The sequence below is a fragment of the Pelodiscus sinensis genome, chromosome 6, assembly GCF_049634645.1.
Source record: "Pelodiscus sinensis isolate JC-2024 chromosome 6, ASM4963464v1, whole genome shotgun sequence".
NCBI classification, from domain to species: Eukaryota; Metazoa; Chordata; order Testudines; family Trionychidae; genus Pelodiscus; species Pelodiscus sinensis.
In genome coordinates this window covers 84708824-84732455 of record NC_134716.1, presented here as the reverse complement: position 1 = coordinate 84732455, position 23632 = coordinate 84708824, and the positions used below count along the sequence as shown (strand labels likewise).

Genomic DNA, 23632 nt, shown 5'->3' with positions numbered 1-23632 from the left:
TATTTTTTGGAAAATAAAATTAAAATGTGCATGCTTCATTTGAATCATTATTCTGGGAATGAGGGGTTCAGTATGCAGGGTGCTCCAGGAAGAGAGGACAACCTCAGTCCTCGTACCACAGCAGTTTGGGGCCAGGTGAGAAGCTTCAGTGGGCACAGCTGGAGAAGCAATGCATGTGTCCCAGCTGGGGCACATACAGGTTTGTCTCTCCCCTGCGCTCCCCAGCTAGAGTAAGGAATGCAACAACAAACTGTGCACTTCCATTCACCCCCTGATGAAGGGGAACAGCCAGCATTGTTCATATGGGGGGGGAGGGAGTAACTTCAGCCTCCACCTTCCCTAAAGGATACATAGGGGAGAGGCTTGGGACTGGGGCAGTCCTAAATGAGGGGGAGCATGCCTCTAGCTATACCCTTCCACCATCCTTGTGATTATCTCTTTTCTGTATGGTTTTATGAGAAGCAATCCCTCTCCAGGCACATTCCATTTTCCTGGCACAACCAAAACCTTACTTTGCTTTAAGTTTTGATAGGAGGAAACTGTATATTGAATTTGGTGGTTGTAGCTTTTACTGTTTAGTAGGACTTCTTGAACAAACAGACTCTCAAACTCTCTCATATAGTAAATTTAAGCCCTTTAAAGACTCAGGAATCAACTTGTAACATTTTTGTTTTATCTTTAGTTTTAACGTCTGTAAAGGAGCCTTCACAGGCAGACATGGAAGGACTTTGCCCTGTTCGTTCAGGAGAGACTTCTTCACAAGGGTCCTCATCTGGTCCAAGAGAGATTGATGAGACTATAGTGACTGAGTTAACTCTTGCAGATGAAAAAGTGACCCAGATAGAAAGCATACTTGATCTCTGGAGTGGAAGTCTTAAGGTATTGAATTTCTACTAAACGTATTATCTTTATATTGAATGGTTGGCTATTGTGGCATTGGTAGAAACACGGCAGAAAATAGAATCTAAGGGCATGTCTACACTGCACAGTTATTTCAAAATAAGATATTCTGGAATAGTTATTCTGAAGTAGCACGTCCACAATGCAGAGAAGCCTCAAAATTAGTCCAAGACAGGCTTCCCTAATGTAGACGTGCTATCTCAATTTAGAGCCACAGGAGACACTGGGGAGGAATAACTTAGAATGGCCCTGGTGAGGGGCTGTTTAGAAATAGCAGCAGTGGAGCATCTATACACCCCTTATTTCGAAATAGCCATTTTGGAATAGGCATTATTCCTCGTAGAATGAGGTTTACAGATTTCGGAATAAGCTGTCTGTTAATTCAAAATAACGCAAGTTATCTCGAAATAAAGATGCAGAGTAGATGCACCCTAAGTAATTAGCTAACTTAACTCCTGCTACTTGATTGCTAAGTAGTTGAAAACATACTGAACTTGCACAGAGATGGTCTAATGATCTGTTTGCCTTTTGACTAGTGAACACTAAATACTCCAAGAATCTATTTTGTTCATGCAGTGGCAGCCGTAAGTGTTACTGTATCTGTGCTCCCAGAAATTTCCCCTTAAATTTCAAACCTGATGCATGTGCCACTGTCAGGATGAAAACTGTCTGTCAAGAACATTTATCAAATGGGAATATTCTTCCAGCCTCCCACCAGTGACCAAACTCCACATGTGTGAGACTCCAGTCACAGTAGAATAGTCATATTTTGAACATCTGCACATTCATGTTCTATTGGATTTCTCAGGATCAGCACCCTTTCAGTGGAATTTGTAACAACAGTGGGCTCTGCTGGACTCCTTGGAGTTTGGCTCCCTCTGAATGGAGCTGGATGTCTTGTAGGAGTGGCTTCCTCTTAATTACCTAAAGTACCTGATTTTTGCTCTTCTCCTCTTTCTTGCTGGCTTGATCATTCAAATTAAAATGGTACTTTCCCAAGTGTCACTGACATTGGCACCAAAATAAAATATTTTTAGATTATGATTGGATTCTCCTCCTTTCTTACACACTTTTAATAGCAGTATAATTATTAAATATTGTATGTGATCATAACTAGATGTCTCAGTCCATCTTGTAACGGGACAGAGATGTACATGCAAGATTCAGTGTAAATTTTGATGTCTGATTAACTGCTGTAAATTTCTAGGATTAAAAGAGTTGGGGAGAATAATTTTCCTAGTTTCATTAGTGTTACTTGCTCTTTTCAGACAAATGTTCTGACTGAACTAAGAAAATGGAAAATGGCTTTCATTGAACATCACAAGCTAGAAATGAGACAAGAAAAAGAGAAACATTCTGCGCACATGAGACAACTGAACAATCAGATGGAGAATTTGAGAGAGCTGCTACATACTTACGAAATCTCCATTGGTAGAAAGGATGAGGTAAGTTTTCTTATTTTGTTCTGTCTTCTATATTTAGAATTCTCTGAGATTGAATGCTTGTCTCTCTTAATTGTACTTTCACATCAGGAACTCAGTTTGCAACAGATAATGTAAGCAAATAAATAACTTTAGATTGCATTCCCAGAAAAGAAGTATCAGAGTAGCCATTGGGATGAAATTTAGCAATAGGAGAATCAAACCACATTGTCAGTAAACCATTCCTGTAATGCTTGTGTGTTCTCTAATGCCAATGGCAACAATTTATTTTTATCTCTAATTTATAGTTTCTCTTTCATGAAAACCACACTGTTTTGGACTGGTAATTACTAGAGGGCTTTGCTCCCTGTTCACTGTGCTTTCCAATCCTCCTCTTACAGGGGGGTAGGCAACCCCGGCTCTCCTCCCTTCCCCCGGCCACCGGGGAGGGCTAAGCTGTGGCTGTGCCAGCCCAGGTCTCTTTTCCCTCCACACCCCATCTCCAGCATGGGTCCCTTTTCTCCCTGATGCACCAGCCTGGGCCCCTTTTCCCCTCCTCCTCCACCCTGCCAGCCAGGGTCCCTTCTCCCTGTCCCCACCACTAGTCTGGACTCTTTCTCCCTGCCCCCCAACTCTAATACCCCCCCCCCACCCCTCACGGATGCGACCTGTGCCAGGCCTGGCTCTAACCTCCGTGGCCAGGGAGGTACAGATATGCCTGCCAGGCGCAGGGAGACGCAGGTAGCGCCGTGTGTATGCAGTGCTCCATGGCACTTGAGCCTGTTAATGTTTAAAAACTAAAGAAGGATCAGCCTTACTTAAGATATTTTTAATAGTATCTTTGAAATAAATGTAGCCTCTCTCAAAAAGCAAAATTTTCTTAAATATATTTTCCACAAACATCCATCACTACTGCATGATTTAAATTATGCATTGAGGTATAGGAATATTGCACTAATCATTAGCTAATTGCTTTGATTATAGAGTAACTCTATTCTGTTTATTCTACGATAAATGTATATTAATGGAATAAATCATGGAAATGTAGGAGTAGAAGGTACTTTCTGCAGGTCATCCAATCCATTGCCCTGTGATGAGGTGACCAAGTATACAAGACCATCCCTGACAAAGTGTTTATCTAACCTGTTCTGAAAATCTTCTAGTAATGGGAATTTCTCAGCCTGCCTTGGAAACTTATTCCAGTACTTGACTAACTTCTTAGATTTTCCATATCTTAGTATGAACAAAATTGGACACACTACTCCATGTGAGGCCTTACCATTGTCAGGCAGAGCAGAAGACATGGAAAGTGATTTCTTACTGACAATACTCTTGTTAATAAACTCGCCATAATATTTGTTGTGTTCATAACAGCATTACAATTGTGGCTCATTTATTTTATGGTCCACTATAAACCCCCGAACTTTTTCTGCAGTTCCACTGCGTAGCCACTTATTCCCAATTTTGATTTTTCCTTCTAAGGTTTAGTAGTTTGCACGTCTGCACAGAATTTCATCTTATTGATTTTAGGCATGTAAAAGATTTAACCAGTTACCAAGTAAGCATTAGGTTTTCCAGAATGCTTATTGGGTAACCAGCTAACTGGGCTGCCAGCCATGTCCAGTCAGCTGGCAGGAATCTGGCCATGTCATAGAATCATAGAATACTAGCACTGGAAGGGACCTCGAGAGGTCATCAAGTCCACTCCCCTGCCCTCATGGCAGGACCAAATACTGTCTAGACCATCCCTGATAGACATTTATCTAATCTACTCTTAAATATCTCCAGAGATGGAGATTCCACAACCTCCCTGGGCAATTTCTGCCAGTGTTTGACTACCCTGACAGTTAGGAACTTTTTCCTAATGTCCAACCTAATGTCCAATCTAAGCGATACTTATGTAGCAAATTATTAATAGCACAGTGTTTCCCAAGTGGTGGGTCCTACGGTATTAACATATTTGCCCTGTTTATATAATCTAAATTAACATTAACCCAGTTACTGTTCAGTATTAAACAGTGTTAAACACGGTCTGGGGTTTGTATACAGAGACCTCAGCCTTCTTAGTATCCAGGCAAACACATCATTAAATATCTTTTTAATCTTTTATTACAGATTAAGTGAGGTTTTCTGTTTAACAAAAGTTTTTGTTCCCTTCCCCTTTAGCTGAAAAGAGTTTTAGAAGGAAAACACCCTGTGTTTAACTGTCTCTCTTAAATGGTATCAAAGATGGTAACATTAATACATTTTGGAGAAAAGAGAAAGTAGTTGAGTTGGGCTGGAGTTGCTTCTGATGTTGTAGACTAATCCCATTTCCTCTCGAGTGATGGCTGGAATTAAGATGGAGCTGGTAGGGGTGGCCATGTCATTTCGATCTCTCTCTGGTTTGCTGTGATTAGGATATCCCTCAAGACAAAGATATGAAAGGCCTGTGCCCAAGAAGAGGGTGGTAGGGTGGCAACCATAATGATGAAGCTTGCTTAAGTAGCCTTCATCTGACTTTTCATTTTGCCTCCCAAACTTTCCTTTAAGGACCCGAAAAGGGAGTGAAGGATGAAATAGCCCCCGTCCTGGGCAAAGAGCCAAGATAGCAATGGATCCAGCGGGAAAAGCTGGGGCAAAGTTGTCGAGGGGAAAAAAAAAAAGGGAATTGCCCATTTAAAAGGAGCCCCCGGTTGGGTTTGGTCGAACAACAACAACAACAAAAAAACCCACATTTAGAGGCTTTTTGGCCACATTAGGCTCCTGCTGGCTGACACCATCTTTAATTCTACATCTTTCCTGGCCGCGCCGGACAGCTCCCCTGCCCAGGTCAGCACAGGGAGCTGGGAGGAGAGGGCCATTTTTGGGGGCGCAAGGGCGGCTTATGAGCCACGAGGGGAGGGAGGGCTTCGTGAGCCGCACCCTGGGGCGTGGGGAGGAAGAACTCATGAGCCTCGGTTTGGCCACGGCTGAAATAATCCATTCCCTCAATATTTTGTCCACCACTTAGGGTTAATATCTGGTACACCAGTTTTGGTTTATTACTTTCCGGTGCCACATCTTCTGTTTTTATGAAGCATAGTCCTTGAATCGTATCAACTTGGCCTTTCTTTTAGGACCAATTTGTTTTGGTTTTTTGTTTGTTTTTTTTTTGTCTCATCCTCTTCAACCTGTTTATAGCATTCATGATAGAAAGTAGATCAGGTTGCTTTCAGTAAACATTTGTTATGGATTATTGTAATATCCTATGAACTTTCATATATTCACAATTATGGTAAGTTTGTCAGCTCAGTTATTACAATCCCAAGATGGGTTATACACTCTGGTGTGGAGGAGGCTTGGGGCCATGGGTGTTGGAAAGCAAACCCACCTTGCACTTACCTTGCAGTGACAGCTCCTGTGTTGTGGGACTTGGCCTGGTGTACGGGGTCACAGCACTAATGAGGTCTGGCCTTGATTTTGGACCCTAGGTGGGTTGCGAAATTGTATTTTTATATTACTGGTTAAAAAGACACCCCTTCTGTTAGCTCACTGCGTTTAAGGGGCTGGGTGTAAGAAGGTGCTTTGAAAGGTCTGGGAGGTATAAACACTATCAGGTACAAAAAGAAAGGGCCTGAGGTAAAGAAGTCCTGGGAGGACTGTTTGGAAATGAGCCAGGGAATTGTAGCTGTCATGTAGCTAATGGTGGAGACATTACAGGCAGAACCATAGATCTTAGTTTGATGTTTAGTTCTTAATAGTTCTTCAGCAGATTAATTATCTTTGGCTAGAATGTAGTAAAACTTTTTAGAGACCAGCAGTTTTTCTGACCATCACACTAAGAACTAACATTACACTTAAGACAGACTTTCAATAAAACAAATCATAACTGTTTTTGATTTGCTGTGTTGTGTTTGAGTAAGATAAAGTCTGTGTATCCTTCAAAGTCTTTGCTTTCTTTTAATTCAGTTATTCCACAGTGTAGCATTCATGACATAAGTTTGCAGATGGAGGGGGAAATAACCATTTAATTTTGCTAAGTTACACAGTTTAAAAACTTAGTGGTGTGTAAGTGTCACTTAATGATGAATTTGAGTTAATTTTAGTCATAATCTGAACTTTAAATTATTGTTCTTCTTCTTGACATATTAAGGAAAAGACATAGTAGAAGACATAGTATTTCATTAAAACGATAAGTAACCCATCCAGCTAGAATACTTTCATTCACTCACCAAAGAGCATAAAAATATCTATCTAAATCTTCTGTTAATAAATATTTTGGCAGGTAATCACTAACTTATCCCATGCGCTAGATAAACAAAAGGAGAGGATAGAGTTAATGAAAAAATTTACCCGGTGGCGGATTCAGCATGTGGAGGCCAGACAAGAGGTATGTGTGCAAAACAGAAGGTATGATGATAAGCCTCTGAACTGAAAAGGGTCAGAGTTAGTGCAGCTCTTACTGCAATCAAAAGGAAGGAGACCTTTTCTATTTTGGTTTTGTGACAAAAAAATTTAGAAAGTTCAAGAGTACCCAGTCAAAAAAGAACTTGGTACTTAAGGAAATGCTTAAGGTAGGGACAAGTGAATCAGAAATCTGCTCTTTTTATTACTAATTACAAAAATATACTGTAGCTGATCACACTGTCAATTACCTATATATTAGTAAGGATGATATCTTCCCAGTATCTGCAGGAGCACTAATAGAAACATTCACTCTAAAATCCTGTCATTGAAGCCATTGCTTGTCTGTGAAATGTGAAAAATGCATTTCTTATTACCGGTTGATTTTGGTGCTGGTTTTGCAAGTAAGGTCTCTGTTGTCCTCTCCTCCTCTATATTTTGTGTCTCCACACTTCTTACTTAGCATCTTTGTCAGCTACTCTCCTGTAGACCTTGGAAGTTCTGTTAGCCAGGCAAACTAAACATACTAGCCCTACTATTCAGGGTCAGTGCCCAAACCCCTCTCACACTAAGCTGTTAATAAGGACTTTCTGGGTTCAAATTTTCAATAATGTTTTGGATGGTGTCTGAGCAGTCTGAAGCTCCACTTCACACACAACATCTCTGGCTGCTATAAGGGAGGATCATTTTCTTTCTTCTCCCTTCCCACGTAGTCTGCTGGTAGCTGTGAGGTTGGTTTGGACATATTTTGGCTACTTAGTCTTTCTTCAGCTTGTTCCTTTTGTTTTAATATCAAGTGGATAAGTGGATTTCCTGTTACCACTTTAGAAAATATTTTGAGTGTCAGGTACTTTACAATTTGTTTTTTTTTTTTTTTTAAAGGTACGAGTTTTAAGCCTTCAAAGCGCATGCTCTCTTTCTCTAGTAAAACTTGATTTTAACAATGACAACTGATACACATGACTCTAGTTACCATTATGACTGCAGGTGCTATGCAGTTCTTGCAGTAACTCCGTACAAATACCTTACACATCTAAAGCAGGGATGTTAAGTAGCAATTAATTTGCTAGTTGAGTAGTTGATGGAATTTCCATCAACTACTCAACTAGTCGTTAAGGGCTATTAAAGTGCTCACTTCCGGCTCATGCTGGATCTCAACTCCTGGCTGCTGCTGTGTGCTCTTAAAGGGACAGGGAGGAGCCACCGCGCAAGGACACTGGCTCAATCTCTGGTCCCCTACCGGGTCTCAGGACAGTCCTCCTCCCAACCCCACTGCCACTCTGCATTCTGAAAGGGACAGAGTATCCATCCCACCTGTCTCCACATAAGCCTCCTCTCCTTCCCCTCACGCCCCTTCCCTGCTGCCGCTCTGCTTTCTGTAAGGAACAGAGCAGCTGGTCCCAGGTCTCAGCACAAGGGCCCCTCCTTCTCCCCACTGCCTTCTGCATTATTAGGGACAGGGGAGCCAGCAGCGAAAGTACGCTGGTTCAGTGTGTTGGACCCACACGCTGCAAATGCTGCAGATCAGCGCCCTGTGGAAAAAAGCAAACCTTTCTTGATTTCACTGCATTTCACAGAGACAGACATAGTAGGCTTACTAAGAAACCTTTCCCTCCTGCCAAAGGAAACAAAGCACTTTAACACATTGCTGTGGAGATTGCTTGTAATGTAAATAAGGTCTTCATCCTGCAAATCCTGATTGCAGTTGTGCTTGTTACTTTACTTATGGGTCACTGAGGCACTCTGAAGAACCAAGAAACTACACTAGAAAACAAAAACCTGGTGACCGCCCTTATTGACTTTCAAAGCTTGGCCCTGTCCCCAAACAAATTGTAAAACCTAATGGTAGTCACTTGTCTGGAACCCATAGAAATTGTCTGGGAATAGGCAACTCTCCTAGTCACAGTGTCACGGCAGCCCTTAAGCTGGGGCTCAGAGTGTCAGGTTACAAATACTCCAATTCCTTTTGGAAAGGACACTCTAGTTGCTGAAGTTCTTGTCCAGCCAGAACTTACCTCTCTTCTCCCAGCCCCCTCCTCCCACAGCCCTCTGGGGCTCAAAGGGAATCCCACTCCCTTCTCATGCTGCCCAGTGCAGCTGGAGATCAGACTTTCTGTCTCTCCCAGCCCTCCCTCCCAAGGTGGGCTGAAATTGAGGTAGACTGTCCACTGCCTGCTGTCTCTTAGCACAGCTACAGCTATCACTTCCAGTGTCTCCCAGTCCCTGGCCAGCCTAGTTGGGGCTGCATGGAATGGAATGCTCCTCTGCCAATGTAGCAGTGGGGACTTCCCTTGGCTGTCAGGCTGGGATGCTATAGGTGGGCAACCAGTACTGAGCCAGGATCTTTGCACACAGGCTCCCCTGTCCCTAATAATGCAGAGCAGCAAAGGGATGGCTTCTGCTGAGACCTGTGGGACTGGTTGCTCTGTCTCTTTAAGAATGCAGAATGGCAGCAGGGAGGAGTCTTGTGCTGAGACCCACGGGACCAGCTGCTCTGTTCCTTTCAGAATGTGGTGATGCGGCGGGGGAGAGTTGTCCTAAAACCTGGCAGTGGACCAGAGATTGAACCAGCATCTTTGTCCCTTTAAGAGTGCAGAGTGGTTTGGGGGGGGTGGGGGAAATAGTGATCAAGTAGACAATAGTGCTACCCGAAAAGCTCCTGCTTATCAGATTGTCAACTACTCATGCACATCCTTAGTCTAAAGTGGTAGCGGTATATGTAGTGGTTTGTCAGCTAAAGTATATTTAAACCTCACGCATTTAAACTACAATATTTCATATGTTACACTATAATCCATTTAATATTACAAAACAACTTACCACATTCTATGTAAAGATCAAGGTGCTCATTAAAAGAAACGTAAATTTGGCAATATTTTACTATTTAAGGCATATGCAAATAAATTGGCGGACAGACAGTTCCAGACAGCTTTGATGAAGAGGGTTTGGGCAGCTTGGCGCTCTCTTAGTGAAGCAAGATGGAAAGAAAAAGTAGCAAAAGCATGTCAGTTAAGGGCTGAGGAAGTCTGTGTTCAGCTTTCCAATGATTATGAAGCTAAAATTGCAGAGGTAAGGATTTTGTGTGTGTTTGTTTTGTTTTGTTTTAATGCCAAATAATGCTTTGCTTTTCCTTCAGAGTGCCAGAAAAGCTCTACCAATTGCAGGATGGAATCAGGAGATCTGGGTTATGTAGGTAGCAGTGTTAGGGTATGTTTCGACTATATGCCTCTGCCGACAGAGGCATGTAAAATAGGCTACCCAATTTGGTCAATGAAGCGGGGATTTAAATATCCCCGGCTTCATTAAAATAAAAATGGCCACCACGCTGTGCCGTCTCAGCTGATCGTCGGCACAGTGCGCGAGTCAAGACGTGGATTGGTTGACGGGAAGCATTTGTTGACTGCTCCCTTATGCCTTGTGGAACGAGGTTCACAGGAGCGGTCGACAAAGGCTTCCCCTGTCGACCGATCGGTGTCTTGACTCGCACGCGCTGTGCCGATGATCAGCTGAGCCGGCACTGCGTGACAGCCATTTTTATTTTAATGAAGCCGGGGATATTTAAATCCCCGCTTCACTGACTACATTGGGTAGCCTATTTTACATGCCTCTGTTGGCAGAGGCATGTAGTCTAGACATACCCTTAGATTCCAACTTTCCAAGCCTAAGTCAGCTGTCACTTATGCTAGTTATATACCAATATAAAAGAAGTTTCTTACTGTGAATGGGTAGTTCTGTCATGTCATGTCATCATATAAATGGAAACCTATGTATAATTGTTTTTCTGTTGAAAGTGGATAGATAATTTTTCCCTGCAACTTTCAATTTCACACTAATGAAGATGCGTGAAAATTTAAACTAAGAGCTTTCACACATCAGACCACTAGGATATTCATTTTCAAGATGGTTACAGTTTAAAAAGAACTGAAAGAACAGTTAGAGAGGACTTAGGGTATGTCTGACCACATGGCTCGGTCAACGGAGCCATGTAGATGAGGTTTCTAGACATAGGAAAATGAAGTGGCAATTTAAATAATCGCTGCTTCATTTACATCAAAATGGCTGCCGCGCTGTGCCAATCAGCTGTTTGGCGGCACAGCCCGGTAGTCTGGACGCTCTGCGGGCGGAAGCCCTTGTCAACCGCCCCGGTAAACCACATTCCATGAGGCATAATGGGGCGGTCGACAAAGGCTTCCCTTGTCTGGAAGCTCCACAGTCAACTACTGTGCTGTGCCGCCAAACAGCTGATCAGCACAGCACGGCAACCATTTTGATGTAAATGAAGCAGCGATTATTTAAATCGCCGCTTCATTTCCCTATGTCTAGAAACCTCATCTACATGGCCCCACTGACGGAGCCATGTAGTCTAGAAATACCCTTATAAGCTTATGAAAACTTTGCCTGAAAACAGTTAATTTTGAAAATGTAACTTATGAAAAAATATCAGAATCCCTTGTTTTGCAGGTGTATAACTTGGTCTGTCTTTAACCAACATAGATCATGTTTTTCAAATGTTTGTTAAAATTATATATTTGTGGATGTAGTTAAAGAAGTTCATGAAAGTATGCCTTTCATGCTAAAGTTGCATACAGTGGCAAAAATAAAATTACAGATGCAATAAGACCGTCGAGGTGGGGTCAGGAAGAAGTATTAGCTATATTTCTTTCTGCCTCACCAGGGGATGGTATAGCAGTTAAATGAATTACAAGGATTTGACTTGGAAGTGACTAGTTTTTTGAATTTGGGGAAAGAACAGTGGCTTGCACAGACTTCTGGTCTGTTTGGGTATGGTAGCATCTGTTTCCTTCCTTGCCATGTACTTATCAGAAGTATCCAAAGAATTATGTTTCAGAGATCTATACTTAATCTTGTTTCTAAAACAATAAAGACTTGGAAGGAAAATACTACTCTGACAAATAGTTAAATGTTTTTTAAAGCTAAATATGGTAATTTTATGTATTCACAGATGCCTAAAATCTTTTTTTTCCTTTACTGTAGTTAAATGTTGCTCTAGAAGAGGCAAAAGCTGATGTCCTGAGACTGCATAGTGAAAGGGAACAGTATGAAGACACTATGAAAAAAGCCTTTATGCGTGGTGTCTGTGCCCTGAATCTGGAAGCAATGACCATGTTTCAGGGCAAAGAAAGTAGGACAGACCATGGTTAGTATTAAAAGTAAAATAAAAATATAGCACTGAATGGCATTGCTCACTTTAATTTACTCTTAATTAATTAGTTTACTCTTTAATTGGGGGATTTAAATAGGAGTATGACAACACCAGTGTTTCCTTTAAGCTGCCGGGCACCATAGTATCACAGGTGATAAATCAGACCAACCCAGGCTTAGGGCTCCATGCATAGAGCTGACTGATTGGGTGGGGCTGATTAATCTCTGCACAGCTTTGTTCCCAACCTTTTCCAGATGGGGATTCATTTTGACAATTCAGGAAGACTTGATAAGCCAGGGCAATTCAAAAAAATGTGTGAATGTGTCCTTAAGAGCCACCTGGGGAGACACCTGGTGACCCTTTTAAAATGTAATAGTGACCCATATTTGGGTCCCGACCCATAGGTTGGGAAACTCTGGAGACTTCAGAAGGAACACTGGACAACACTACACTTATCATGGATCAGCTTTGTTAAATTAAAAATGCACTGAATATATACATCAGCTGCCAGCTGGAGAGAGAGAAATAACAAATACCCTTGTGGCTGGCTGATGCTTCAACAAAATATTGCAGGATTGGAGACTGTAGCAAGTACGTAGACAATAATATTGGTCATATACACTCTCCATCCAGCTCTTCTTCCCCACCCCCACTCCTTCCTAATCTCACTTATTTGTTCTGCAGGGTGTTAATGTCTCTTAGAGATGTATATAGTGTCACTTACAAAAGTTGAGTATCAGAAGGGTAGCCATGTTAGTCTGGATCTGCAAAAGCGACAAGGAATCTTGTGACATCTTATAGACTAACAGATGTATTGGAGCATAAGCTTTTGTGGGCAAAGACCCACTTGGTCAGATGCATGTAGTGGAAATTTCCAGAGGCAGGTATAAATATGCAGGCCAGAATAAGGCTAGAGATAACCAGGTTAATTCAGTCAGGGAGGGTGAGGCCCACTTCTAGCAGCTGATGTGGAGGTGTGAACACCAAGAGAGGAGAAACTGCTTTTGTACTTGGTTAGCCATTCATAGTCTTTGTTTAATCCTAAACTGATGGTGTCAAATTTGCAGATGAACTGTAGTTTAGCGGTTTCTCTTTGAAGTCTGGTCTTGAAGTTTTTTTGCTGCAGGATGGCTACCTTTAAATCTGCTACTGTGTGTCAGATGTGTTTATTAGTAGTTTTATTTTTGAGTATTGAAAAGTGTGCTAGCTCTCATCATAGAAATTAGCAAAAACCTAGTCCCTGCTCCGAACAGCTTATACTTGAGTGTAGATGGAGATGTGATACAACAAATTAGGAAAAGAAGGGGGAAAAAGCGAGTGTATGTAGTAGCCATGGTACTAAGTTTTCAGTATCTAGAGGAGCTACCTTATCTTCCTTTTTTATTTGCTCTGGGAGCTGCTCAGTTTCAAGCACAGAGCAGCTCCATTTAGCTGCTTGCTTAGCAAGAGCAGGTCCCTCCCCCCACCAGTCAACTGAGCTCCCTGTCTGCATAGGAGCTTTGCACTTCTGAGTGGAGCTCAGAAACACACATCTTACAGGGAACTTAGTGTTTGAGATACTTCATTTAGCTTTGTCCCAGAACAGTAGAAAGAGATTCTCTTGAAGACCTGACTATAACACTTCTGCTATTAGGCAACCATTTTTTTAACTATTGGAGCATTGTGTTTCCACCAATGTCTTCATTATCTTCACAGCTGTACGCAGAATTCTTGGAATGGCATTTAACACTCAAACTGTGTATACTAATTAGTTAGCAACATAGTGGTGGATTTAATTTTAAAAACACTAAATATTTGAAGCTAGAGAACATTCCCTGCTAAAATAAGACACTAGAGGTTGGGGGGAATGTGAGAGAATTAATTTTTAAAGAATTAATGTTGTACAATAATTGGCCTTTATAGATCCTGCTGGTGCACACTAAAAGTTCCATAGTGAGCTTTAAAATAGTAATAAAAGAAAAGCTACTATGTTAATATGCAATAAGGAACTTTTAGTGCACACTAACAGGCTCCTGGTGTGATTTTTAACATACCAGCATTTTTCCTTATTTTTTTAGTACTAAGTTAAAAGTTACTTGGGAACCTTGGTGTGTGAACCAGCAGAATCTACTCAGACCAATCCGTGCACAGTTGTGTAGACAAGCCCTAGGTTTATAATTTGGAACCTTTAACTACTTTTTATTACTATTCTCATGATGAAAACCAAATTGGTTGTCACAAATAAAGAAACTAAACTTCTATAATGCATTATTATTTGATTACTTACTATTTTGCAAAATATTGTAGTTCAGCAGGTCTCCCAGTCGTTAGTGAGGGTGTATTTACACACCTGTGATATATACAGTTTCTCTAAAACTACAGCAGGAGGCCAACCAGAAAGGGGCTGAAGAAGGTTTTAAGCAGAAGCTCTACAGCTGTGGTCACCAACTGGTAGATCTTGGCACCTCTGACAGGTGATCCTGCCTGGTTTGGCCAGGAAGCAATCAAGTACTAGCACTTCAGTTGCCCCTCTACCCACTGTCATGCTTTTCCTGTGCTCTACCTTGGACCTGCTGCCCTGGGAGCCTCCTGCTTGCTTTGTAAGATCTGGGAGGGAGAAGTGGGAGGTGCTGAAGTCAGGGTATCTCCACACAGAGAGAAGGGGATGGAGGGAGCTTAGCAATGCAAAACTCCATCACCCACACACTGTGTGTGTCTGTCATTCTCACAAACACACATTGTTCTTCCCTCTCATCTCGCAACCCAACACATAAGCGGGGGTTGTTACTACTTTTACTGCTTTCAAAGTGTTATTTTGGGTTTTGACTGGTCTGTGCATTTCATCATTTTCATTTCTCTCTTTGCTTACATTTAATTATTTGAATAGTGAGTTCTAAAATGCCTAACCTGTCGTGGCTGAAGTAATTATCCCTGTGGTAATTGCTGCCCTGGAAGTGGTTGGCATGTCCCTGCAGCCCATGAGAAAGCAGGGGGTGTCCGTGTGCTGTCCTTGCCTGCAGACACCACTCCTGCAGCTCCCATTGATCAGTAATGGGGAACAGTGGCCAGTAGAAGCTGTGGGCTCCGTGCCTGTAGATCAGGGGCAGCACATGGCACCAGGAGCCACTGCTGTATGTGCCAGCTGCTTTCCGGAGTGGTGCAGGGCCAGGGCAGGAGTAAGCCTGCCTTAACCCCACTGCTCCACCACCCAGAAACTGTCTCAGTTAAATGGTGCCCAGCCAGAGCCTGCTTCCTGAACCCCTGTCCCAGCCCTGAACCTCCTTCTTACACCCAACCTCCTGCTCCAAACATGAGTCCCCTTGCACCCAAACTCCTTCCCAGAGCTTGCACACTGAAACCCCTCCTGGACCCCAGTCACCCCACCCTGGGCTATGCCGCTCCCACACTCCAGACTCCTTGGCCCAAGATTAGAGCCTGCCCCCCTCAACCTCTTACCCCAGCCTGGTGAATGAGGATGAGGGAGGAAGGGAGATGGAGTGAGCAGGGTGAGGCTTCGGAGAAGGGGTAGTGCTGGGGCAGGGCCTCAGAGAAGGGGCAGGAAGGAAGTGGGGCAAGGGTATTTGGGTTAGAGGTAGATCTTACATTGCACTTAAATTGAAAAAATGTTCTTGTGGTAAAAGAGGTTGGAGACCACTGCTCTACAGTGAAACAGGGAGTGGCAGAATAGCATTGGGGATTACCATACTCCTTTAGGAGGGCAGACTAAATGGTCAGTGCAGTGTCCCTTCTGGCTTTATAATCTATGAATTGGAAAATTTCACAATCCATAGGCCAAAATCAGTGATGACAACTCCTGTTTGAAGATTGCAACTGTGTGCCTGTGCGTGTCTCAAAGCAGAATTTGGCCACAATTCATTTCATTTTGGGAAGTGACTTACTTTTAAAAATGTCTAATTCAAATGCCTCTCCTTCCCCTTGCCATGGATGTATGGCACTAAGATCTGTGAATCCATCCAAATTTTATATTTTCTCTCTGTATATTTGAAGAAAAAGAAGTCAAAGCATGAACTCATGAATATCATTACAAAAACATGTTACTTTTTGTAACTAACATACACTTGTCCTATGTTCATACACTAGCCTTTTTATACCTTAAAAGTAATCCTTGTATATTTTTATTCCTTCTTCTGACATCTGACCTGCATATTGACTGTTGTTTTATCTAGATCTAGATTTAAATTAACCCATCATAAAAACAAAGCAAATATTATTAAATTGAAACATACATCAAGAGATTAAAGCAGAAATTTTAGGTTGTAAAAACTTGGAGTGATGAAAATTTAACTGCCACATGAGGTCACTGTAGTCTATGGAATGATCAGTCTCGATATCTCTTTTAGAGAGGGTAAGGAAGTAAACAAACATATTCTTGGCACTTGCTGTATTAAAGAAACTGTGTGTTCTGAAAGGGACAAAATGGGTTTGGAGAAGGTACTGGACTCAATTCTCCCTGACCTCTGCTTTGTGCAGAGTGTTGGGAGCTGGTTATGGCTTCCTGAATCTGTAGCAGACCAGTTCTCATGTCATTTTGTTACTTTGCTGATGCAGTATCCCTAAGTAATCTCGCAACAGTGCAGAAGGGCTCCAACATGTTGCCTTCTGCTTCCTGCACTAGGGTTGTAGTGGGGGAGTGTAGTGTAGGAGCCCCTCTGACCCTGGAATTCTCCATTGGCAAGGTAGGTCCCGAATCCTACCTATTTGCATAAGGGCTTTGGCTGTAACGGAGGATCTGGCCCTTGGTATATGCAAGCTTCTGAGAGAGGCATTCTAACACAGGAAAGCTAAATAAAATCATATGAAATAATAGCTGGATTCTTTTAATAAGATTATACACACATTTCAAAGGAACAGATAGGTTTTACTGTGACTCATCTCTCCTTCAGGCTTGCTGGTATTCGTTGGGTTTACCAGGTTATGTGCTGAGTGCTTTAATCTGTATTTTCCAATAATAGATCCAGTAAGTAGGAGAGAAGATCCTAGTACTAATGCCTCTGGTAGGCTCCCTCCTTCCCAGTTTGATCCTCCCTCACCACTACCTCCAACAGCAGCCACAAGTCCACAAGAGGAAATTGTAAGTACTATAGCAGGAATAGAATTTTAAAATATGCTATTAGAAAAAAGTAATTCATTAAGCTATTTAGGCATCAGGGTTTTTTCATTGAACAAACTGTGTATCTCAAGCACTGAGGGTATGTCTACACTACCCCGCTAGTTCGAACTAGCGGGGTAATGTAGGCATACCGCACTTGCAAATGAAGCCCGGGATTTGAATTTCCTGGGCTTCATTTGCATAAGCGGGGTGCCGCCATTTTTAAAACCCCGCTCGTTCGAACCCCGTGAAGCGCGGCTACACGGGGCACGAACTAGGTAGTTCGAACTACCGTTACTCCTCGTGGAATGAGGAGTAACGGTAGTTCGAACTAGGAAGCCTAGTTCGAACTACCTAGTTCGTGCCCCGTGTAGCCGCGCTGCACGGGGTTCGAACCAGCGGGGTTTTAAAAATGGCGGCGCCCCGCTTATGCAAATGAAGCCCGGGAAATTCAAATCCCGGGCTTCATTTGCAAGTGCGGTATGCCTACATTACCCTCCTAGTTCGAACTAGGAGGGTAGGGTAGACATACCCTGAGAGAACTGTTAGTGCTGTTTTTGAATTTGGATTATTTACAAATAATTCTTAAATTTTAGAAAAAAACTTGGATGTAAAAGCATGTACTATAGCATAAAGCACTGAATGCGCAGAGTTGTGAGGTTATGACTGCTATGTCAATTTTTCTCCCTCCCCCTCCACACAAGGCTCTAATTTTGTAAGTAGAAAATTTGTGAACTAGTTTCTTAGGACGAAGAAGGTCACATTCTTAAGCAGAATTGGCTTTCCAAGGTACTTTTATAGAAAACAGTTGCTGAGACTTAGTAAGAAATATATCTGAACTTGATTTAGTTTGAGAAAATAGAGTTTACATTAACTTCAAGGCTAGTTTTCAGCAATGTATTATTTATAAGGGATAGTGTCAACGTGGAATGTAGTCATTTTCAAAACCTAGGTTAAAAATATTTTCAGGTACAACCTCTGCCCTTAGGTCCCACTGAGAATTTGTGGTGCGTACCAATCACATTTTTCTAGTTTATTAAAGACCTGCACAAGCAGGGAAACAGTAAAATTGACTAAAAACAAAATAGTCAAACTGAAAAAATGTTGACATATTTTCCTTCTGATCTTTGTTACTGAATCTTGGATATTATAGACACTCATCTTTCTGACAATGTGTTAGTTTTTAAGTTGACTATGACTTTGCTTACTTACAGAATAAAATGTACCGGATAATTGAAGTGTCAGACTAATCAAATAATATAACTGCATTTTCAGTAAAGGATTAAGTATGATCCAAACTACAATTCCTCTATAAACCCTTTGATTTATTTACAGTTTTCATCCCATCTGGGCCACGCAAGTACTTCTCAGACCAGATTAGAATCAAATTCTCCAGTAATAGTCGCTAGTGCAGCTGTAGGATCTGGCATTACATCTGCTCAAAAACTGGTAACAAACTAGAATTAATGGATTAATGTTTTAAGTCATTGTAGGTGTACTAAAATCTGTCTTGGATCCTTTCTTGTATTTGGGGTAATATATAGAATTATAGGGGAGTTTGTCCAAGAGTTTAGGTAAAGGCATGGGCAGAAACTTGAAAATGCATCGGTTCATTTTAAATGGATTATTTGTTGTATATTAAGATAAAAATGAGAAAGACTCTTAGGAAAAGTAATGTGTGGGGTTAGGAAATAAAATGGTGACAATTTGATAAAAGTTTATACAAAATTATATATAGCACATCATGAGCAATTAACATTTCAACAACTGAAAGGTTGGTTTTTTTTAAATGAAATCTGCATTTTTTCACCAACTAGCTTAAATCTTTTCCTCATTCCTTCCTCTGCTCTTGTATCTAACCTAGTCCTTTTTTTCTTCCTTCTCCATATTCTCTGTCGCTAAGCTCCCTCCTTGTCCCATCTGATATTTTGCTCCCTCCTTGTCCCATCTGAACTTCTCTGGGGAAGGATGGAAGAGTGAAAAATTGCCGTGCCTTAGTTTAATTGTGTGTAACCTTTTTTCTGCCTGGTATATTATTGATTCAAGGACTGTGCTGGGCTGATGTGGGTGTCTACAGCTATCACTAGCTTACAGCCAGAAAGCAAAGCTACTATTGTTCTATACTGCTAGATTTGTCAAAAGAGCTGACAGAGGGCCCTTTCATGAGTAAGGTTTGCTATGCTTCTGCACAACAGTCATTAGCCACATGACAGTACTTACTATCATCATGATAGTGTCTTTATTTAGAATGGGAAATACCATAGTAAATGTAACTGCAGGTAATAAATACCTAATTTTAATTGTGCCCAATGTACAGAATTCCAAAGTTTATATACAATTATAGAGACTAGTTTACCTATAGTACCAATAAATTGTTAATATCTATAGCTAATACATCAAAGCAGCTGCTTCAGTGAGTTGCAAATATTGTATGTAGGCTTCTCTAATGAGTGTGTCTTGTTTATTTGTAGCCAATGGCAAGAGTAGTGACATCTGCTCAGCAGAAGGCAGGAAGAACAATCACTGCTCGAATCACAGGCCGATCTGATTTGGGACCAAAGAACAGAATTTGTAGTAGTTTAGCTGTAATGGGAGTCTCACCACCCATGAGTTCAGTTGTTGTTGAAAAGCATCATCCAGTCACTCAGGTAGGTCCAACTGATATTAGGCTGTAACAAGATAATTATTATCCTATCTACTAGTAGGTTAAAACTTGTCAAGATAAATAAGCGCTGTTAGAGTCAATAAGTATTTTTTTCCCGTTGGATGTGTGTCCTAAAAAAGACTTACATCAGAACGATGAGGGTAGGAAATAAATAATCCCACTTAAACTACCCCATTCTTTCCTTCTGGTTGTAATAATAGTTTAGAAGCCTTTGTAGTTGCTGTCCGTACCCTCTACACAACTGAGGTAAATTGCTTTTTTGGAAGTAATGATTGTGGAGATAGAGCTTGTGTATGAACTTGATTTAATGAGTGAGAAATGTGACTGGGCCAAAGGCAGCAGTTACAGCGTAAACCGACGAGCTTAAGGCATGGATCACTTAGTGTCAGGCCTTAACCAAAGAACTGTGTGGATGGCAACAAAGCAGGAGTGGAACCTGCTTTGTGCTGTACTTGGTTCTTGCTCCCCCCTTCACCATTGTGCACACATCCCTTTCCTATGCAGTGTGTTGTGTGATGGTAATGGAATGACCGTATTAATAAGATATTTGATAACCAGTATTAACAAGAAAAGAAGGTTTTGAGCAGTGGCTTTATTAACATAAAAAGATCATTCAAAGTCCTTTCTACAGCTAATTAGGCTGACCACGGTCAGAGCAAGAATCTTTGATCACATAGGATGTATATGAAGGAGACATCTAGCTTTTGAGTCTGGGTGCATGAAAGACTGGGCCTCCTTCAATGGTACTTGCCATAACAACTCAGCAGAGGTGCTTGAGCTCCCTTGATATAAACAGCTGGGTTGACAACAGAGCATTTGGACTCTACGTTGGTTTTTCCAACTCCTGTGGTTAACAGGGCTTGGATTTAACCTTCTAGCTTGAGGCGAGACACTTTTTCCAATGCACATTTGGGAAAGATACAAGCTCCTTAGCAATGGTGTTGTGTGCCCTGGGGCTCCTGAGGCCCGCTGTTAGCTTTATTTTTCTGAAGATGAGGATTGCATATAGATGGTCTTAGACAGGGAGTAGAATCTCAAAATTAGAGATGGCCGAAGCTTGGGAAAGGAACTTAAAAAATGCTAGTCTCCGACTAGCAAGGAAACAGCTTACCCCTTGGAGCTTTCTGAACCAAGGGATGTTTCAGGGTTCTGTCTGCATACCTTCCCACTTCTCATGTACAATTAGTAATAAATACATAATGCAGCATCAGCTGTAGGGCAGTGATGTTATGATTGAATTAATCTTTGGTTATTTAAAGTAGGGGTGTAATAGTGTAGTAGTTTAACTGATAAGCAAAAGCTTATATGTTAATGCTGTAGATGACACATTCTCTGCCTCCCCCCCCCCCCCCCCCCGCGCGCGCGCACACTTGCCAGTACATTTTTTAGCAGGCTGGCCAGCAGCTCGGCTCAGTCCTGGCTCACACTGGATCTGGGACTTGCCTCTGTTGCAGCTCTGCGTTTAAAGTGAGGAGCTGGGTGAGCAGGCAGCCCAGCTCGGTTCCGGCTTGTGCCAGGTCCGGGAGCTCAGAGTCCTCCTGGACCAGGCTGTTGCCATCCTGTGCTGCTGTCGCTCTGTATCAGACGCAGCAGCACGGGGCGGCAAGCAGCCAGTCCACAAGGGGTGCTAATTTTTAAATTGGCTTCCCTCACAGACCAGCTCCCGCCTGGCACCCCACTCTGCTGCCTCTGATACAGAGGCAGCAGCACAGGGCGGCAAGGGGGCTCCTCAGGAGAGGGGTCATACGTAGCACACTGGCTGCCACCTCTGCCCCCAGGGACTATAGGGTAGTCATCTAACTGATAAGAATTCATGAGGTTACTTGACTATTCAGTTAACCAATATTTAACATCCCTAATTTAAAGATTGTGTCTCGCTGATCATTTTAAATATGACTTAAGAGAGAATAACCAGTTACTGCAATAGGGAGGCCATCTGCCTGGTAGTGAATAACCTTAAGCATCTTAACAAAACATTTGCATCACAAGAGTAACTTTTCTTCCTAAGTGCAATTGGCATCTGAATGTTTTCAGGGAAGGAAGCCATCTTGATTTATTCACAAAGTATCCTTTAAAGGAATGTTGCTGTAACTAAATAAGGAGTTTGAACTAAACTGCCTGATCTTTTTCTCCGCTAATTACAAAAGCTTAGTACTGTTGTCTGTACTGTTTATTAAAACCTCAAAGCTAAGAGCAAACTTACTTTAAAAAGAATTGAAGCATAGATGGTGATGAATGGTCAAAGAATAAGAGAAAGTGAGGTCAGTGAACTATATTATTCCCCATCTGGCACCAGTTGTTTCTAGGGTTGTCAATGTGTTCCCCTGTATGCGGTTACACACAGCACCCTCTCCCCCACCCCACCGCCTCTATTGCAGAGGGGGTGTGTCTAGACTGGCAAGATTTTGTGCAAAAGCAATTGATTTTGCGCTAAATCTTGCTGCCTGTCTACACTGGCCGCAAGTATTTGCGCAAGAACACTGACTTTGTACTGTACAAAATCAGTGCTTCTTGCACAAATACTCCAACGCTCCTGCTCAGGGATAAGCCCTCTTGCGCAAGTATTCTTGCGCAAGAGGACCAGTGTAGACAGGCATGTTAATTTCTTGCGCAAGAAAGCCTGATGGCTAAAATGGCCATTGGAGCTTTCTTGCGCAAGAGAGTGTCTACACTGGCATGGATGCTTTTGTGCAAAAGCATCCGTGCCAGTGTAGATGCTCTTTTGTGCAAATACTTTTAATGGAAAAACTTTTCTGTTAAAAGTATTTGTGCAAAATCATGCCAGTGTAGACGCAGCCAGGGGATAGAGAGGTGGGACCTAGTGTACATGGAGAGCCAGCTTCCCATTGAGCCACCTGCCCTCCCACCAGGATGCTGCCTGCCCCCAACCTGTAAACATTTAGCCGCTGAAATTTTCAACTGCTACAATGTTTACAAAAATAAACACATTTTAACATCCCTGATTGTTTTTTCTGTTTATAGGTTCACGTTCACTGCATTCCAGCTAATTTAATGGGGAATTCAGTTTCTAGAAATTCTATTTATATCTTCATATTAAGAAGGCATCTTCTTTTATTTTTCAGCAAACTATATCCCAAGCCACTGCTGCTAAATACCCTCGAACTGTGCACCATGTTTCTAGTGCCACGAGTGTGAGACCTACTGGACACAATGGACGAATACCTCATAGCCAGTCTCATATTAACGTTCAGTCAATAAAAGTTGTGGACTAAGGAATAGTTTGAAATGCTTGAACTGTTCCTTCCAGGTGGACCGTTTTACCAAGTTGCAGAGTAAAGCTCTTCCCAGTGTGTTCAGATTGATGAAGCAAGGCTCAAATATACATCATGTTTTTTACCTTTTAAAAATCAAATTGTAGATACTCAAATGTTCTGAGGGTAAATAACCAGCAATTTGACTTGACAATGTAGCTCTTTAAGTGCAAGCTATGCCTGTTTGAGAGAACCCATTTTATAACATGTATACTTTATTTAAGAAAGTTGTTGGATGTGGTTTTTAATAAAGGATTAAAATAGATGTTTTTTCAGGGTTTTTTGTATAAAATGTTAATTACAGGTAGATTTAAGAAAATCGATGGAAGTGAATTCAGACAATGAAATTTAAGACTGTAGTACTGTACCATGTGAAATTGTGTTGGGATTAATACCAAGGAAAGAGTACAAAGCAAACAGCCAAGCTAATACAAGAAAGAAAATTATTCAACATAACCTCCTACCTTCTTCTGTAATCAATTTGGGGGTTCTTTCTATTTTTAAAACACTCATTTGGGTGGGTCTTAAACTCATGTTACAACATAGCCACTGTTCGTTTAGTGCCTTAGAGAAAGGGAATCTGGTTCTACTGTCCTTCGTGGGTGCAATGCAGGACAGTAACCCCATGGGGGGTTACATTGAAGACTGCAGAATGCTACTAATTCAGTGTATTACCACTTTTACCAAAGCACCAGTCAGACTGCTGGGAGATTTTTAAATGTACTCAGCTGTAAAAAAAAAATTGTCATTAGAATT

General features: G+C 41.8%; 1 protein-coding gene across 9 annotated transcripts in view; it reads left to right on the top strand.

The window, feature by feature from the left end:
• Nucleotides 1-23141, top strand: part of POC5 (POC5 centriolar protein) — a 47652-nt gene extending 24511 nt beyond the window's left edge. For 8 of the 9 annotated variants that reach the window (XM_006124265.4, XM_006124261.4, XM_006124258.4 and 5 more), the window contains 9 exons: nt 683-879; nt 2169-2345; nt 6568-6672; nt 9576-9755; nt 11682-11844; nt 16803-16921; nt 18275-18388; nt 19411-19587; nt 22688-23141. In XM_006124265.4, coding sequence (XP_006124327.2) covers nt 683-879; nt 2169-2345; nt 6568-6672; nt 9576-9755; nt 11682-11844; nt 16803-16921; nt 18275-18388; nt 19411-19587; nt 22688-22837 — 1382 coding nt within the window. In that variant the 3' untranslated portion in view covers nt 22838-23141. The remainder of the gene's footprint in view (nt 1-682; nt 880-2168; nt 2346-6567; nt 6673-9575; nt 9756-11681; nt 11845-16802; nt 16922-18274; nt 18389-19410; nt 19588-22687) is intronic. The other variant, XM_006124264.2, reaches the window with a different exon arrangement.
• Nucleotides 23142-23632: the final 491 nt, after the last annotated feature.